The sequence below is a fragment of the Scyliorhinus torazame genome, chromosome 6 (genome assembly GCF_047496885.1).
Source record: "Scyliorhinus torazame isolate Kashiwa2021f chromosome 6, sScyTor2.1, whole genome shotgun sequence".
Taxonomy (NCBI): Eukaryota; Metazoa; Chordata; class Chondrichthyes; order Carcharhiniformes; family Scyliorhinidae; genus Scyliorhinus; species Scyliorhinus torazame.
In genome coordinates this window covers 46180665-46200309 of record NC_092712.1, presented here as the reverse complement: position 1 = coordinate 46200309, position 19645 = coordinate 46180665, and the positions used below count along the sequence as shown (strand labels likewise).

The following is a 19645-nucleotide window of genomic DNA, read 5'->3' as shown; positions in this document are numbered from 1 at the left end:
GCAAATACCCCCGCCAGCTGATCCGCACAAGACCCGAGTGCCCGTCCGGGTACTGCATCCGGGCCAGTGGCTTTCCGTGGGTTGACCATTGAGAAGGCTGCTCTGACGTCTGCAGTTGTGATCTCAGATACAAGTTCATCTGCGGCTTCTGGGGTGGAGGGCTCGCTCTCGCTGACCTCTTGCTCAAAGTGGGCATAGAATGCGTTGAGCTCATCAGGAAGGGGTGCGTTGGAGCCGACGATTTTACATGCCTTCACCTTGTAACCCGTTATGCCTTGCAGACCTTGCCATAGACTAGCCTGGGACTCAAGCTTGGCCCAGTACTGTCTTTTGGCATCTTTGACGGGTTTCTTTAGATCATATCTGGCTTTCTTGTAGAGGTCAGGGTCACCTGACTTGAACGCCTCAGACCTAGACTTCAGCAAGCAGTGGATATCCCTGTTCATCCAGGGTTTCCGGTTGGGAAACACGTGGATTTGCTTCTTTGGTACACAGTCTTCTACACACTTACCAATGAAGTCCGTTACTGTAGTGGCCTACTCATTCAGGCTAATCGCAGAGTTCTTAAATACTGACCAGTCAACTGACTCTAAGCAGTCCAGTAGGAGATCATCTGATTCCTCCGACCAACAATGCATGACTTTCTTTGACGGATTCTCCCGCTTCAGTTTTTGCTTATAAGCCGGGAGCAGGAGCACAGCCTTGTGGTCAGATTTGCCAAAGTGTGGGCGGGCGATTGAGAGGTAGGCATGTTTGATTTTGTATAGCAGTGGTCCAGGATGTTTGGGCCTCTGGTGGAACAGGTGGCATGTTGGTGGTAACTTGGTAGTACAATCTTGCGCTTGGTCTGATTGAAGTCCCCAGCTACAATGAACAAGGCCTCGGGATGTTTTGTTTCAAGGCTGTTTGTGGTGGTGAATATTTCGTCCAGTGCGATTTTCACGTTCGCATGGGGTGGGATGTAAACCGCCGTCAGGATAACGGAGCTGAACTCCCGCGGAAGGTAGAAGGGGCAGCATTTCAGCGTCAGGTATTCTAGTTCCGGGGAGCAGAAACACGCCAGTGTTGCTGCATCTAGGCACCAGAAGGCGTTGATTAGGAAGCAGATCCCACCTTGCCTTGCCTGAGGCCACCGTACGGTCCATTCGGTGGATTGAGAAGCCCTCTAATTGTAGGGCACAGTCCGGTGAAGCAGGAGTGAGCCATGGCTCCATGAAACAGAGCACACAGCAGTCCCTTAGTTCATTTTGAAAAGTGAGTCTGGCTTTAAGTTCGTGTAGCTTGTTTTCTAGAAATTGGACATTAGCTAGGGGTAAGCTAGGCAGAGGGGTTTTGGGGCTCTCACTCTCACCTGCAGGCGTGCACGTTTTCCACACTTCCTGGAGTGACTGCTCCTCTTCGAGCCTGGGAGATGGTGAGAGTATGCAGTGTTACAGGAATAGTTGTGTCCAATGAGGCTATTCACTCTGGTCGGCGTGTGGATGGAGGATTTGTTGCCTTGCTTGCGGTTCCTGCGTCGGTAGGTGGGTCTGCGTGGTCGTGCGTTCCGGGTCGTTGTCGGGCTGGGGTTTGTCTTCACAGGTCGGTGGATGTCCAGACCATGCTCCGGCGTGGATGGGGTGAAGGCCGGTAAGTGGATGGCGTCTCTGGGATCGTGGATGAGGCGTTGGTCGGGTCCGTGTGTTGGGGTCTGCAGGGTCCTTTCCAGATCGCGGTCTTCCTTCAGAGGACGGAGGATCTCTAGACCTGCAAGTAAATTTGAAAGAGCAGTATTAGCGATTGTTGGGCTGTCAGAGTTGATTTTTAAGAGTGTGGGGGGAGAGGAAGGAGTGCTTGGGGCCTGCAGGGGGTCGCAGCTCTCCGGGTCAGAGGGGTTGGGAGCTAGTGGGGGGGGGGGAGGGCTGCAGCTGCTGCGATGCTGGTCTGGCCGTTGGAGAGCAGCAGACTAGAGGTCCCAGCTTCTGTGGTGTTTTCCAGGTCTCTGGGAGATTGTAGAGTGAAGGCCCTGGCTTCTAGGGTGTTTTCCTGGTCTCTGGCAGCCGCTGTAGGGAAATTCCCAGGCCTGGGACTGCAGCTCCGGCAGCTGCTCACACGTGGTCGGCTGGTCTGGTCGATTTTAGGTCGTCAATTTCAGGTGTCGCCAGGGTCCTAAAGACCGCTAAATCTGTAAGTAATTGAATTAGAACATTGTTAGAGAGTTTAAAAGAGTTGGAATGAAGTTTTAGAAGCATAGAATGAGAGTAAAAGATAGAATTAGAGGGTATGCTGGGCACAGCTTGCAAGAAGTCGCCTCGCTCCGACGTCATCTAAATGATGAAGATCTTTGCTGAAGGCCTGCGGTAAACACTGCTTGTGATCGAACCTCAGTGCATTTGACATGATAGATTCTTTCATGCTGTAAAACAAAGCAATAAGATAAATTTATGATGTGTGTTTTGGAACGCAGAGTCCGCCAAGTGGATTGAACTTTGATGCAAAGGTCCATCAGCTGCAGAAAAAGGATTCAGAGGAAGAAAAGAAACGGCCAAAAAACAAAAGATCACAGAAAACGGCTGAGAAGACGGTGTCACGCTATAAGAAACGAAAAAAAGATGAGGAGGACAGGCAAGCGATTTACCCCAACACCGACATGCTAATGAACCAGCTGAAGCAGGTGAGCAGTTCTTTGTGACCAATCGTCCAAGTCTTTCCAGATAAAAGATCTTGTGTTGAGAAAGAAACAAAGCACTGACAAATCGATTTATCAATATGTAAAATGGCATTACAGATGGTAAATTAGCCTATTCTCTTTCCCCCTCACCCCCACAGCATGGATGTAAATTTGTTAAGTGAGTGAACAATAACTTGCTTTTATTGTAGCACCTTTTAATGTAATGAAATAACCCAGGGTGCTTCACAGGAGTGTTATCGAACAAAACTTGACACTGAGCCAAAGGAGATAGAGGGACAGATGACCATAAGCTTGGCCAAAGAGATCTATTTAGAAAGCATGAACGTGCATTAAGAGCTGGAGAAATACTTTGGTGACTGAGCTCCTGAAATAACCTTGTGCCATCGTGATTTACTGGCTATTTACTTTTCAATATATTTTCTGTCAGCTATTTTTCATCATGAATATCTGTGCTCGCATACAACTAAAACTGCTTATGTAAACTTACCGGACTGTAATTACATTTCCCTGCCAAAGTAGGTGTCCTAGCATCACCAGAGGCAGGAGAATGTAATTATAGCAAAACAAATTTACTGAGGCAGTTCCATTCCAAGTATGGGCAGAGAAATTCAGAATGGAAAATGTTCATAGGAAATGGCAAGACGGTTTAAATATAATTGTATATAATATCAAATACTGCATAGGATAAGACAAGAATGTTTGGTTTTAAAAAAGAGTCTATAAGTTAATTGTGTACACCAGCCCAATTAACCCCTGCCCTTTTATCCTTGCTTCAGCTAAAAACTGCACTTTCTCATGTCTATGCAGATACAATAAAATGGATCATCAGGCTGTAAATTTAAAAAATCCTATGTTTGTGTGTACTACTTGCCAACTTCCTGGTTGTCAATTAATTTGGGTCCAGCTTCTGTGTTAACATTTAATTTAAACATTTGGGAATTACTAGACAAAAGAAAAATCAACGTCAATCCAAATTGCCTTCTACCATTCTGGTCTTGTGTGATACAAAATAATGGAACTATTGAATAATCGTGGCAATCAATCTTTATCAATTATAGACCCGGATATGAAACAATTTATTGAACCATAGTTAGAAAGGCACTTGTCCCCCTTAATCCATGCTTTACTTGCCACATATGCCTCAAAATACTCATACTGTACCCCCAAAATATTACTAATATTGATACTGTTATGACACCCTGGGTAAGTGCGCAGTCAATTCCAGCCCCACTCGACCCGGAGTCACAACATAAGTGAATTAACCAATAATTCTTAGAAAAATTCCTGAAATCTTTTGCCCTTGGCTGCCCAATAATTACAGTCACCAGGTTTGTACGTTGAAACACAATTACTGTTTATTTATAACAAGGATAATGATGGAATGTGCAGTAAATGCAACTGAATACCAAGCTAACCTACTACCCCCTTTAACTGCCCCACCCTCCACCCACACACATAAGACAGACAACACAAGAAGGGGGGGAAAAGAGGTGAAACTAATAAGGACAAAGATTTAAGAATCCTTGCTACAAATGGTGGTTCGCAGCATGCTTTCTCCACAGTATGCTTGTGGATTAAAGTTTCTGCAATGGTCTTCCTTGCAGTTTAGCAATATTACTCACAACTTCTCTTGGCGAGGCTTCTTGCTTCACATCAAGCTTTGCTTCCAGGCCTCTGCCTTTTCTGGAGAAAAAATTGGTTGGTTCACACCAGCGTTTTATGCAGAGAGTTGGTTCTCACGCTGGCCTTTTGGTGAGAATTAGCTGGATATTTCTGGAGCGAGCTATCAAATTCTGAACCTTTTCTGCACAACCTGTAATGCTTCTGCTGTAAACCGCTTCATCAAGGCTTTTAGCACAAGGGGCTGGTTTAGCACACTGGGCTAAATCACTGGCTTTTAAAGCAGACCAAGGCAGGCCAGCAGCACGGTTCAATTCCCGTACCAGCCTCCAGAAGGCGCTGGAATATGGCAACTAGGGGCTTTCCACAGTAACTTCATTTGAAGCCTACTTGTGACAATAAGCGATTTTCATTTCATTTTCATTTCATTTCATTTCTGCCAGATCAGAGAAACAGTCTTTCTGTAGATAAATGGAGTAGAAAGAGAGTGCGCCTTCCCCCCTAAGCTGCCAAAAGAAAGCTGAAAGCATCTTAGGTCTCTGAACCATTTCAGTGGGATCAGATTCAATCACCGCCTGTTATCAGGCAGAGCACTGCTTTTTGGGCCAATTCATTGGCCACCAGCCACATCAATCAAACTGAGTCATCACTGAGGTCAGCCAATTTCCAATCACCAGTCTAAAGCAGCACAGCCTTCTGGATCCTGCTGTTTGAATTAAAGATATAGGCCATGGCTTCCTTCTGCTTGACTTAAAATGGCAGGCCACCTTAAAGATACATGCTCCTAAATCATCCATGGATCAAAAATAAAACTGGAAAGCAAGTGAATAGGCAGTGAATAAACAAGAACAAGCAGGAAGGACTCTTACAATACTATTTGTGTAATTCCAATCTTGCATTTTGCAATAACAGCGTAGTTGGGGACGCTGGCCATTTGTTGATTTAATGGAGCAAGTTTCTCAAGTGTTTCTCCCAAAACCATTTTGTATCCAGAAAAAACTTTTATTCATTAACTAAGCATGGGCAGTGTCATGGGCATTTTGTCAATATTATCTTGAATTGCTCACAGTTCTTTGTGTGTACAATCATTTGATACCATTGTTGCAATATGAACATACAAATTACTAGCAGGGGTAGGCCATTTGGTGCCTTGAGCCTGCTCTGCCATTCGATAGGATCAAGATCATAGCTGATCTGATTGTGGACCCTACGCTACTTTCCTGCCTACTTCCTATCTGGAAAAATTGAAGTAAATTAATGCAAAGGCTAATGCAACCAACAGAAAAATGTGTGTCCACGCTCAGAAGGGGATAGTCCTAACCTTTACAAAAAATTACAGGTAGCCAAAGTTTAAATTTGATCTGTATGTAGACATACAGATTGTTTCAACAATAGCGCAATGCTTTCATTCAGGGAAACTAGTAAATAATTTGTGATTTATTATTAATAACACAACGAGGGCAGCACGGTGGTGCAGTGGTTAGCACTGTTGTCTCACAGCGCTGAGGTCCCAGGTTCGATCCTGGCTCTGGGTCACTGTTGTGTGGAGTTTGCACATTCTCCCCGTGTTTGCGTGGGTTTCACCCCCACAACCCAAAGATGTGCAGGTTAGGCGGATTGAATACGCTAAATTGCCCCTTAATTGGAAAAAATGAATTTAAATAACACAACAAGGTAATGCACTTATTTTCAGCAAAACCAGTGCAGTAAAAATTACATTGCATAATAGTTGTGTTGTGAAGACATGTCTGGAATATCTTTGTTTGACAATTCAATTTATTTTTCACTAGCAACTGACTCTTCTACCACTGCTGGAACCAACAATCAGTGTGAATTTTGCATACTTCCCTCCCTACGGCAGTGGACAGCTGAATGGTGATAATCTACTAACAGGATCTTTTGGCAGTGCTGTCCTTGACAGTGTTCCAGATTACTACTCTCAGTTGATTTACAAGGTATGTTCTGTAATAGTGAAAAATAAATGATGCCATGTGTTGTCATTATGTCAGGTAGCACCTTTAAGCGCTAAAATCAGCTTAAACACAAGTCTGTTCATTGGCGACAATGGAGCTGGCTGTGTGTAAGAATTCCTGTAATCCCCACTGACTCGCAAATGGATTTGAAATTAACCCTCTTTTTTTGTAGTACGCACGTTTAAAGTTTTCAGTTATACACAATTTATATTTGTAATTGTCATGAACATGCTGATGTTATTTGCGACGGTATGCCATTGTGGAGCATAGGTTCGTGTGTGTGTACAGCTTTGCTTTGGTGTGAGGAGACAAGTGAAACCCCAGTGAGAATAAATAACCTGCTGTCAGATAACAATTATTAAAGACCATTTGTTAAAGTAAAGAAAAGCGACGCTATTCTAACACAATTAAGATAACACAATTAAGATACCTGAATTATTAAACACAATTTCTATAGAACCTACCTCTCGTTGCAAACTATATCTACGATAGCTGAACACTAAGAACACCCCAGTTAGCCAAACAACATCCAAATTGAATAACCAGCTATAGTTACTCCACAGTACAGGGGAGATATATCTGGGAACCGTCTTTTTCCCGGTCCAGCAAAGATATTTTAAAACTGCTGTTACGAATGTTTTCTGTGCTGCCTTAGCTCCAAGACTTAGAAAATTGTTTGCTGTAAGCTTTCAGTGGGATGGCCCCGGGGGGGGGGGGGGGGGGGGGCAGTGGTCAGGGTAACAACAGAACAACAGTATGGGGAATATATGGCCCCGGAGGGAGTTTAAGTATTGTAAGGGTGTTGGGTTTTGGGTACTCTTCTCTGGCTGGAATGGGCTGTGGAGTGTTGTTTATTTCTTCATTCTTTGAATATACACCCTGGGTTGGGTGGGGTGGGTTACCTTTGCTACCGTTAGTGGGGGGGGGGGGGGGGGGGCGGTTGTGGAGAGAGGGGCTGCAGCTTGTTGGATGTGCTTGGACAAGGTTCAGTGAGTCTAGCTTATTTGTTTGGTGGGGAGAGAGGAGGGAGCCGTGTCTCTGAAAAGCTTTTTTGAGGGGTGGGGGGTAATTGGAACTGCGGGGTTATGCTGCATGTACATGACCCTGGTGAGACCACATTTGGAGTATTGTGTTCAGTTCTGATCACCTCACTATAGGAAGGATGTGGAAGCATTGGAAAGGGTGCAAAGGAGATTTACCAGGTTGCTGCCTGGTTTGCAGGATAGGTCTTATGAGGAAAGGTTGAGGGAGATGGGGCTTTTCTCTTTGGAGCAGAGGAGGATGAGAGGCAACTTAATAGAGGTTTATAAGATGATGAGGGAGATAGATAGAGTGGACGTTCAGAGACTATTTCCTCGGGTGGATGTAGCTGTTACAAGGGGGCATAACTATAAAGTTCAGGGTGGGAGATAAAGGAGGGATGTCCGAGGTAGGTTCTTTACTCAGAGAGTGGTTAGGGTGTGGAATGGACTGCCTGCTGTGATAGTGGAGTCAGACACTTTAGGAACTTTCAAGCGGTTATTGGATAGGAACATGGTGCACACCAGAATGACAGGGAGTGGGATAGCTTGATCTTGGTTTCGGACAATGCTCGGCACAACTTCGAGGGCCGAAAGGCCTGTTCTGTGCTGTACTGTCTATGTTCTGTGTCTTACCTTAGGAGCAGGGTTGGTGGCTGTCTAGGGTGGGTCCTGGGCCAGGGCCTTTAGGAATTGGTCACAGTCAGTGTGCTGATGGGGGCCGGGGGTTTTTATGGTTTTGAGGGACTTTTTCAAGGGTGGCGGTTTGTAAACGGTATTTCTTTTGTATGGATTTGTTTATTTTGTCTTGTATAAATTAAAAGCTTTAATAAAAATATATTTTTAAAAAAGAGAGTGAACAGCATGATTCCAAACTAATGAGGACTTAAAATTGTATCCAAGGAAATGATGAAGCATATATTTATTTTCTTTGGGGGGAGGGGGGGGGTGGGGTGGGGGGAGAGACTTGGAGGGTAAGTCTTTAATTGAAGGTTAAATTAAATAAGTCATTTCAAAAAAGTTCAAAGGACTAGAGGATAGAGGTATGCTCGATTTTTTTTTTTTTTTTTTCGCTGTAGCTGTAAAGAATATCAATTAATTGTTTCTTTCAGGACTTAACAGATGGTAGGGAGGAGCTGTGGCTGATGTTGGCTTGTTTGACCAATTAGTCGTTTTAAACTCCAGACTTTGTTCCTAAGCACTAACTACTCGCGTTCATGTAGAATGTAGAAAAATATCACAAGTTACTTCATGGGGAAAACCGGAGCAGGTGCCGCACGGAGTTGAGGAGAAACTACTTCTCCCAAAGGGTTGTGAATCTGTGGAATTTGCTAACCCAGAGTGCAGTGGATGAAGGGACAGTGAGTATGTTTAAGGAGGAGTTAGACAGATTTTAAATTGGTAATGTTTTGAAGGGTAATGGAGAACGAGCAGGATGGTGGCGTTAAGGCCACGAAAAGATCAGCCATGATCGAATGGTGGAGCAGACTCGATGGGCCATATGGCCTAATTCTGCTCCTGTATCTTATGTTGAGAGCTGACTGAAGGTTTGATTTAACAAAATTGTTGTGAAGGTCCTTTTTAAAGACAGGCAGGAAAATTGAGAGGACAGGACCTAAACGGTCAAATATTGAAGACTTTACATTGATACATTTCCTTGTGTGACTTATACATCAATAAATATTCCCTACCGTCATTGATGTTTTCATTATTGTGGCTCCTGACCGTATTTGTTTCCGTACACCTCAGTATTTTCTCTCCGCTTTGCGGTGCATAACCAGAAATAATCAGATACATGCATCCGTAAACTATGAATTGCATTCCCTTCGGAAATAATGCTACAAATACTTTGTGTACAACTGATTTTTAATATCTGTTTTTGCACTGCTTCAAATTTACTTTTCCACCGAATTATTAATTCTGCAACATTGTTCCGGTTTGTGATGTCTGTCTGGTTGTGAAGAGTGAGTTTACTTCTTAGCCCTGAATCTGGAGAGCAGGCTGCAGTTGACCTCCCAGGAATGTTTTCCCTCCATTTCTGTTCTCAATATCGGACAGTAGCAGAGCAGCAATTCACGAAATTGAGGGTAGCTGCTGCCAGATGAAGAATAGTTGGTGCTCTTTGCAAATGTAGGAAAACTGGTGTGACATTGATTTTACTCTTCTACATCACTGACCAAATTAATACAAAGAAAATGGAGGTAAAGGTAGCGCCTTCGCTGCAGCTGTGGTGCCTGTAGTCGAGGTGAATAAACTACAGGTGTCCAACTGCACTGGGGTGCAGTGTTTATTGGTTTGTGTTCATCTGAGGCAAACATTTGTCTAGTGAGCTTATTTGAAAGTAGTTGCTGAGCTTTGAACATTTGAAAGAGATCTGCGTTTATCTGAGGATTCACCTCCGGGTTTCGAATCAAACCTGTTGGACTTTAACCTGGTTTGTAAGACTTCTTACTGTGCTCACCCCAGTCCAACACAGGCATCATGCGTTTATCTAGGCACAAATGGAGGATTGTATAAAGCAGCTTTGTCGTATAAAACAAAACGGCATCAGGTTAATTCACTTTTCTGTTTGGCACAGCAGAGCAATCTTAGCAATCCTCCCACCCCGCCGGCATCCTTGCCTCCTACACCACCGCCTGTGGCTCGCCAGAAGCTGGTGAATGGTTTTGCTACTACTGAGGAGATCTCTGGAAAACCAGGAGTAATTGGACATCACGATGGTAGGACATGTTATTTGCTTCCAAATGTATTCAGCTTGGATATCAGAGTTGTTATGGTGTGCGCATCACATTTGAATTGAAAATCTCATCCACCCATTCCACTAACCTGTCTACGTCCTTTTGAAGATCCTGAGGGGACTTGACAGGGTGGCTGCTCAAAGGATGTTTCCCCTTGTGGGAGAGACCAGAACTAGGGGACACAGTTTAAGGATAAGGGGTCTCCCATTTAAAACAGATGAGAATTTCTTTCTCTGAGTGTCGTGAATCTTTGGAACTCTCCATCCCAGAAAGTGGTGGAGGCAGGGTCATTTAACATGTTCGAGGCAGAGGTAGAAACATCCTTGACTAACAAGGGGGTGAAAGGTTATTGGGGGAGTAGGCAGGAATGTGGAGTTGAGGTTACAATCAGATCAGTCATGAACTTATTAAATGGCAGAGCAGGCTCGAAGGGCCAAATGGCCTACTTCTCTTAATTAGTTTGTTCTACAATATCCTCCTCTCAGTTCACAATAACGTAGTTCCAAGATTTGTGTAATTTGCGAATTTTGAAATTGTGCCCTGTACACCAAGGTCTTGATCATTTAAATAGATGAAAAATAGCAGGTGTCTTAACATTGACCCCTGGAGAACTGCACTATAAACCTTTCTCCATTGCAAGCCATGTTGAAACCAAAGCATTGGCATTTGTTTGGGGATTCAGATAATGGTGAATTGAGTTGTTAATGCAGAACGTCCTAACTTGAGAGACTAAAAAGTGAAAAAAAATGCATTTGCCCAGCTGAAATTTGAAAATTCTGATTTGGAATGTCATTAGTTGACACACAACCCTGCTCCAGATACTGTATCTGAAAACCTGGTAAAATAAGAATATTAACAACTTGCGTTATGAATCCTGAGTTTCCTAAATCTGCATCGTCCAAATTATTTTTTTCAATTAGCATGAACCATTGTATTGGAGAGGGAAATTGAAATGATTCTGCAGTTTCTTTGCATATTGTCTCTTTGAAAATGATGCAGTTCTCTAATCTTTTCCTGCAGCAATCTTATCTGTTAGACACAGTTCTTGAGACCCTACGATTAAGTTCATAGTTACTCAACAAATAATTACTGTTTTCAGTCAACAAGGGTCTTGGACCAAAACAGTACCAGCTGCCTTTTAGGCCTGAAGATGATCTGTTGGCAAGAGCTTTGGCGCATGGACCAAAAACGGTGGATGTTCCTGCTTCCCTTCCAACTCCACCCCACAACAACCATGAGGAGTTGAGGTCTGGCATCGTGTTTCTAAAAATTGATTCTAGTGCAAGCAAAAATTAATAATTTTTTAGTCTGTAATGTAATAGTTAGACCACAATTTGTTCTCCCTGTTTCTGACCCAGCACGGTTAAATTACCTTCTGGATAATGTAGTGTTTGGCATTTGGAGATGAGTTTGGAAAGTCAAAGTTTTGCTGTGCTTTGAAAATTCTGCAGATGCAGCTGTTTGAACTGCCTAGTTCTGTTTCTAATATCTAAATATCTTCTCCTTACAGAGGCCAGGAGCATTGTGGTGATGACGACCGGGACTCCCCAGACAGCTTTGTGGCATCATCATCTCCTGAAAGTGTAGTAGGCATGGAGGTCAGCAGATACCCTGATCTCTCTCTGGTGAAAGAAGAGCCACCAGATCCAGCTCCATCACCAGTCATCCCCATGCTTCCAAGTTCCACTGGCAAAGGTATGGGAAGTAACACTCGTTACAAACATTGATGTATAAAGCTCTTTGGTGATGCTTCAAGACTATTCTATTTCTTGCCCCAACTCCTTCCTTTTATCCCTTCCCCAAACAGTAAAATGCTGATAATCAGTTGGATTAAGTCCCAATTACTATTAAAATTATTTTTTAAATTATTAAAACAATAAAACAGCACCTCAGAAAATTAATTGGATGTTATGTAACCTTGCATGTCATATGTATCTGTTGACCATGTATATCATAGAATGGTTACTGCACTGAAGCAGGCCTTCATGTTCATCCAACACTCTGGAAGAACAACTCGGCTAATCCCATTTCCCGACCTTTACCCTGTAGACCTTCAGTTATTTACTCTAATCCCCTTCTAAAAGACACAATCAAATCTGCCTCTACCACATTCTCGGCTGTGCATTCCAGATTCTAACCATTATTGCATTGGTTCTTCTGCCATTCATATTCGATCGGTGGTGTCCTCTGGTTCTCGACCCTTTTGCCAATGGGGACAGTTCCTCCGACCTACTCTGACCAGACTCCTTATAATTTTGAACAACTCTTATCAAATCCCCTCTCAAGGAGAACAGCCCAGCTATTCCAATCTGTCTTCATAACTGAAGTCTCTCATTCCCGGAATCATTATCGTGAATCTCTACTGCAACCTCTCTAATACCTTTACATCCTTCCTAAAATGTGGTTCCCAGAATTCAGCATAATACTCCAATTAAAACTAAACCAGTGATGTAAGGTTCATCATAACCTCCTTGTTTTTGTACTCTATGGCTCATAAAGCCCACAACCCCATAGTAACAGCTTTCTAAATCTGCCACTCAATAATTTTATACACATGTATCAACTACACTGGTCCCTCTGCTCCTGAACCCTCTTTTGCATTGTATCCTTTATTTATATTGCCTCTCTTCATTCTTCCTACCAGTTCACACTTCTTTGCATTAAGTTCAAACTGCCATTAGTCCACCCATTCCTCCAGCCTGTCTACCTCTTTTTGAAGTCTATTGCTGTCCTCATCAACAGTTTGCAATGCTTCCAAGTTTTGTGCCATCTGTAAATTTTGAAATTATGCCCTGCACACCCAGTCTAGGTCATTAATATAGTTCAAGAGAAGCAAGGGTCCGAGTACCAAACCCAGGGGAACCCCAATGAATACCTTTCTTCAGTGAGAAAAACAACCGTTCACCACTACTCTGTTTCCTGTCACTCAACCAGCTTTGTATCCATGCTGCAATTGTCTCTTATTCTGCGGGCTTTAGCTTTTCTGAAAAACGTGATTATATAACACTTGATCAGATGTTTTCTGGAACTCCACCACGACAGCACAAGTGCCTAGCACTGTGGCTTCACAGCGCCAGGGTCCCAGGTTCGATTCCCTGCTGAGTCACTGTGAGGACTCTGCATGTTCTCCCCGTGTCTGCGTGGGTTTCCTCCCGGTGCTCCAGTTTCCTCCCACAGTCCAAAGACGTGTAGGTTAGATGGATTGGCCATGCTAAATTGCCCTTAGTGTCCAAAAAGGTTAGGTGGGGTTATTGGGTTATGGGGATAGGGTGGAAATGAGGGTTTAAGTGGGCCGATGCAGACTCGATGGGCCGAATGGCCTCCTTCTGCACTCTATGTTCTATGTCAATGTACGCTACATCAACCGTATTACATTCATCGACCATCTCTGTTACCTCATCAAAATAGTCAAGCAAGTTAGTGTCTCAATACAGTTTCAATACTAATAGTCGCCTGATAGTACAGAACTTGAGTATTGCTGAAAAGACACATGCTGTTAAAGCTTTTTGTCTTGCACTCATTAGAACAGTTCACAAGAATGCTCATAGTAAAATGAACAGCAATTTATAGTGCATCAGAAGAAAATGCTGATTTGATGGCAAGCGGACACTGATTGTTACAGACATTGCATGAAGTGTGCACCAGGGAACAGTTAACTGTCAAGTTTTTGGCCAAGTTGAAAATGGGGCGGTCAACTCTGGCCACGGTATTGCCATGGACAATGATGCAGGGAATGACTGTACCCCAAGCTTTTGTTAAGTTGTAAAAGACAATGTGTGGGCATGCCCCTTCTGTCTGCAAAGGACAGAGCCCTGTGTGTGAATAATATGTAGCTTCTACCGAGTCACGCTGCAAGTGTTATAGCTAGAAGCTACATATATTCACACACATGGCGCTGTCCTTTGCAGGAAGAAGGAGCATTGTGCCTTTTCAACTTAACCAAAAGCTTGGGGACACCATTTTCTGGTTCATTCGCTATGGCAATGCTTTGATCCTGGTTTGCATTTGATCAAAAACTTGGCAGTTAACTGTCCCCTGATGCATATTCCATGGCAATGCCTCTACCAATCAGGGTCCACTTGTCAACCAAGAAGCAATGTTGTCTCATGCAGGATAAACTATTGTTCCCTTTATAATTTGTATTCTTACAAAGTGTTCTTAAGTGAAAGAGGAGTTGCTTTGACAGCACGTCTTTTGTCAGCAATATTCAATTTCAATACTCTTGATATTCACAATGTATATTCCTTGTCAGGCATACAGCCCAATGATTTCTACAAATTTTCCAGCCCCTCGTTAGTTGTAGCTGAAAGGATTGGAAAATATGGCCAGTGCTTCTGCAATGTCCACCCTTCCCTCAGTATCCCTGGATGTACCTGAACTGCCCTTGGTAACTTATAAACTTTCAAATACTGCCAGCCTTTCTAATAATTCCTCTTTACTTAATTTTTAGCCCATCCAATGTCTTAACTACCTCTTTCACTATGACCTTAGCAACATCCTCTTCCATGGTAAGACAGATGCAAAGTCAGCATTTAGAATCTCAGCCATGCCCACTTCCTCCATGCATGAATCCTTTTTTTTGGTTCCTAATCGGCCCCACGTCCTCCAGCACCTCCTCCAGCTCCTCCCTGGGCTCGTCCTCCAGCCCCACCTGGTCCGGCTACTGCCTCCACACTGGCATCATCAGCCAGGACCTCAGTGCGTACCCCTTATCCACATCGTCACTCTTGGGTGATCCTCAAAGAAATGGTGATCTCAGAATGTCCCAGGATGTAGCTGTTGTGCATGCTCCCTCGGTAGTTGGCACACACTTGTATGATTCGGAGGCGGTGGCCGCACATGTTGAACATTCAGGGAGTGAAACCCCTTCCTGTTAATAAAGCACTCCCTGATGCCCTGCTGCTCGCAAGGCGACATGCCATCAATTACCCCCTGGACCTGGGCCATCCTGACGATGGCAGAGAATCCTGCAGCCTGGGCATCTTGGTGCACCTGGTCCAGCTCAAAGTTGATCTAGACTGATGCCCGGGCATACAGAGCATCTGTTACCTCACAGATGCACTTGTGGGCTGTAGCTTGGGAAATGCCACACAAGTCTCTGCTGAACCCTGGAATTAACCGGTTACATAGAGGTTCGGGGCTGTAGTGACCTTCACGGCCATGGGTGGGTGTCCTCCTTCTCCACAGGGTGCTAAGTCCGTGCGGGCATGGCACAGGTGCAGTCTTCTCCGGCACATGCTTTACATCATCTCCTCGAAAGAACAATGGAGTCTGGCCGCCTGGGCAGCATGAGCACCATGAGGGCAGCCTCTGCAGGACCGACATAACCATGTGTACATCTGTAAGGAATTGGAGAAGTCACTTGGGGCTAAAGGAGTCGAGGGATATGGGGGGAAGACGAGATCAGGTAACTTGATGATCATCCATGATCATAATGAATGGCGGACCAGGCCCAATGGCCTCCTCCTACTTCTATTTTCTATGTATGTTTCTATGAGAGAGACCGACAATCAGTTAGGGCTTCTACCCCAAGACCCTCAAATCCCCAAAGCCTCCCCCACCCTTATGTGTTCCGCCTTCTTTCAGAGTGCCATCCACTGGGCCAGTTGTGCTGGAAAACCTCGCTCTGCTCATCGCAGCCACAGCAGGAGCCCTTAGACCCCACATCCCTGCTGAGAACATTAGAGAGACCGTGCTCAGGTGCCTTCCCCTGATCCTCACACTTACCCTATGTGGATATCCCCAGTGCTGAAGCCCAACTCTTTGAGTGTTCAATTGCTGGCTGCTGCCTCAGTGGTGCTGACGCTTCTAGAGTTCAAGCACACTGTTCAGGCTTCAAAGTGTGATTGAAATGCAATGCAATAATCATAGGCTGAGACATGGCATGTGTACTTGAGAATATTTTGTTTATTAAACGGTCAACAATACCTTTATATAAAGAGACAACCACCTCCATAACAATCCATAAATCACACTAACCATTAATCAACAAGGAAAAGGCACAACATCAAAAGACACAACATCAAGTGAAGAATTATAATTTCTCCAGACTTGAGTAACTACGCATTGTTACAAAAACAGAAAATGCTGGACAATCTCAGGAGGCCTGATAGCATCTGTGAAGAGAAAAGGGAGCTAACGTTTCGAGTCTGGATGACTCTTTGCAAGGGTGTGGGAATTGTTATATTTGGTTGGCCTTGTAATAAATTTGGCCTTTCAATAAACAAGAAATGCTTCCTGTAGCGTGTCTTTCTATGTTTATCTATCTCTATCCCTTATTTTCTCATGTGTATATACACACAGATGAAATTTTCCTTCCAAATAACAAAATAAAGATTTGTTTTCACTAAATGTGAGCCAACCTTCTCAAAAATCAAGCAGCCTTTGGCAGTGAGAATTTTCACACTTGAAGTTCTGCAGATCACAGAAAGAGGCCATTTGGCCCATTGAGTCTGCACTGGCTCTCTGAAAGAGCATTCTGTTCTAACCCCACACCCCTGCCTTATTCCCATACTCGTGCATATTCTTCCTTTTCAGAGAGCAATCCAATTCCCTTTTGAATACCTCAATCAATCCTGCCTCCATCACCCTCAGGAGGTTCCAGATTCCAACCACCCTCTGCGTGAAAAATATTTCTTCACATCACTTTTACTCCTTTAACCAATTATTTTGAATCTGCTTGCTCAGTTCTTGAATGGGATCAGTTTCTCACTATATGCCCTGTCCATACCCCTCAGGATTTTGAATACCTCATCAAACCTTCTTTTCTCCGAGGAAATCCAATCTATCCTCAAAGCTACAGTTGTTTATCTCTGGAATAATTCTTGTGAATCTCCTCTGTGCTCTCTCCAATGTCTTCACATCCACATCCTTCATCAGGCATGGCACCGGGAACTGGATGCAGTACCCCAGAAGAGGCCCAACTAGTATCTTGTTCAACATGACCTCCTTATTCTTATACTCAATGCCCCTATTAATAAAACCTAAGATATACACTTTGTTAACTGCTGTGTCAACATGCTCTTCAATCTTCAATGACTTGTGTACATATTCACCGAGGTCCCTCTGTTCTTGGATCTGCTAAAGAGTTTCTCCCTTTATTTTATACTGTTTCTCCATACTTCTCCTGCCAATGAATTACCTCATTCCTCTCTGCGTTGAATGTCATCTGCCACTTGTCTGCCCAATCCACCAACATGTCTGTGTCCATTAGAAGCTCAAGAACACCCTTATCACAGTTGACAATGTTTCCAATCTTTATATTATCTTAACATTTTGAAATCATGCCCTGAGCACCACAGTCTAGATCATTAATCTATATCGGGAAGAGCAAGGCTCCCAACACTGACCCATGGGAAACTCCACTATAAACCTTCCTCCAATCTGAGAAACAACCATTTCTCTCTGATTCCTGTCACTCAGCCAATTTCTCCTCCAAATTCCTACTTTCCCACTTATTCCATGAGCTAGAATTTTGCTGACAAAGTAATGTGCATTTCTTTTCTGGCTTCAGGTACAGAAGCTCGACGGAGTGAGGTTAAGATGGAGCCAAACTTTGGAAATATGGGTTCAACTATGTTTTTTGGAAATCAGTTCACGCAGTCCCAAAATGGGCCTAAAATTGGCTTTGTGTCTGTAGCACTTACTCTGTCTCCGACAGCCGCTGAGGTGAGACCTGCCATTTTAATATAACATTTGGTGAACTGTCTTGTGAGAATATTTGTTATTTTTTTTGCACCACTGGTGCACCTCATATGACCCCCAACCTCCCCCAAAATAATTTTCCCTTCTTAACATTAAGCACTAATTATGTTTGTCCATTTATAATACTGAAGCAAAGAGCACATATCCCAATCTCTACCCATGTTGTACCTGATCTTCAGTGACTTTGGAAAGATATCCATTACCAAATATAGGTAAAGACACAGGCTAGTGAACCTATGTGTAATATATGTATGTATATATCATTTTTTTAACTTTAGGATATTAATGGTGTTGTAGCAAGAGTGGCTGACCTCCTGCGCATTAAAGTTCCTAACAGTTACGAGGTCAGCAGTGCACCTGAACCACCTTCAATGCCTTTGATTAATGCTTACAAATTCAACCAAGCCTTGGAAAGCAGGCCCTCATTCATGGCTCAAGGCTTCCATCCTGGTTACACTGGTTCCGTCAAGATAATGAGACCTGTTGGGGCTACAAACTTACCGTACATGATTCCTACCAATGGTAAGTTTGTTTATTTCAATCTATGTCACTCGCACTGTTGGCAACATGTCTGCCATCTGAAAATGTTTTGCCTCTTGTTTTGCTCTGATGTTGGGGGGACCAGTTCATAGAATTGCTGAAATATTGACATCCATACTATGCATTGCCTTTTAAAATAGCGACCAACATTCAGACTTGCAATGGCTGGACCTTATCTTAACAGAAAAGATATACACCGAGGAAGATAGGAAGACAGTTTAAGAGTGTCTGTAACATTGATAGTATCCAGATTAGATAGCATGTACCTTCAAATTCAAATCCATTTGGTAATAAAACTTTCAGCAATAGATTAAAAATTAGTGAGATTTGACAATTGTACAAAGCAGGAATAGTGTATAGCTTCCAAGAATCTTAAATAATCTGGTGACAAAAACATAAAAGTTGTACTTGCAATATTCTGCAATCTGATTTGTCCAGAATTAGTTGTTTCATGTTCTGTTAATTACACGTGGTTTGTCTGAGTTCTGAGACTTGTTCATGAATTGTACAAGACTGCACACCAATGCATCTTAGTCGAAGGGTACTCAAGTGACATGTTAGCAACCCTGTTCTGATTTGGAGAGTGGTGCATTCTAGACCAGGAAGGCTCCTCCTTTAGCTTTCCACAGAATAAGTGATGTTAAACAACTGATTCAAGTCAGTATATCCAGCTGTCTATGTGTGCCTGTCTCTCTGTGCGCCCTCCTCTCTTGTCTGTGTCTGTGTGTGGGTATGCGTGGTGTTGGTCTGCCTGATAAAATGAAGTACACAAGTACCCAATATATCAGTTTTACAATAATCTAATAAACTGATGTTTCTGAAAGGACTGAATACTTATGAACATGACAAGTTGAGAATGTGATTATTAATGCAAGGGAGATGGCTTTTAATTCCGTAGCCTGGCATGTGCTATTTTCTTTTTATCCAATTAGCATTGATCTATCCCCCCCTGTAACAGGCACAGTGGCACTCAAAGCAGATAATCGAGCGGTCATGAACAGCTCTACCAGCTCTAAACCTCAGTGGTGCCGTCATTGTGATGTTGTGGTGCTTGGTAATGGTGTACGAAAGACGGTCACTGATCTTCCATATAACAAGCAGGTATGTTTCTCTGTGGCCAATAATATTCACTGCAAAATTAGCTACACAAATTTCAAATCAGAAAAAATACAGAATTTGAGACACTGATGAGAGTTACTTTATTGATGGTTAAATTTGCTTTTGGGGTGACCCCTTCAAAGGAAATGTACATTAAGTTTATTTTTTTTTTAAATCTGTAGTAATGAGCCAATATATTATCAATGCAGAAGCACAATTTACAGTAATACAATTTTAAAAGTGATTCAATGTTATCTGACCAACATCTAAAAAGAATAATGA

At 43.3% G+C, this 19645-nt stretch overlaps 1 protein-coding gene across 7 annotated transcripts in view; it reads left to right on the top strand.

Moving 5' to 3' along the window:
* The window catches only part of kmt2ca (lysine (K)-specific methyltransferase 2Ca), a 684766-nt gene that overhangs the window by 629242 nt on the left and 35879 nt on the right, over positions 1-19645 (top strand). For 5 of the 7 annotated variants that reach the window (XM_072508182.1, XM_072508181.1, XM_072508179.1 and 2 more), the window contains 8 exons: positions 2447-2653; positions 6082-6246; positions 9862-10003; positions 11121-11268; positions 11532-11716; positions 17535-17689; positions 18004-18247; positions 19224-19366. In XM_072508182.1, the coding sequence (XP_072364283.1) occupies positions 2447-2653; positions 6082-6246; positions 9862-10003; positions 11121-11268; positions 11532-11716; positions 17535-17689; positions 18004-18247; positions 19224-19366 (1389 nt within the window). Of the gene's footprint in view, positions 1-2446; positions 2654-6081; positions 6247-9861; positions 10004-11120; positions 11269-11531; positions 11717-17534; positions 17690-18003; positions 18248-19197; positions 19367-19645 lie in introns of those variants that run through there. The other 2 variants (XM_072508178.1, XM_072508183.1) reach the window with 2 other exon arrangements.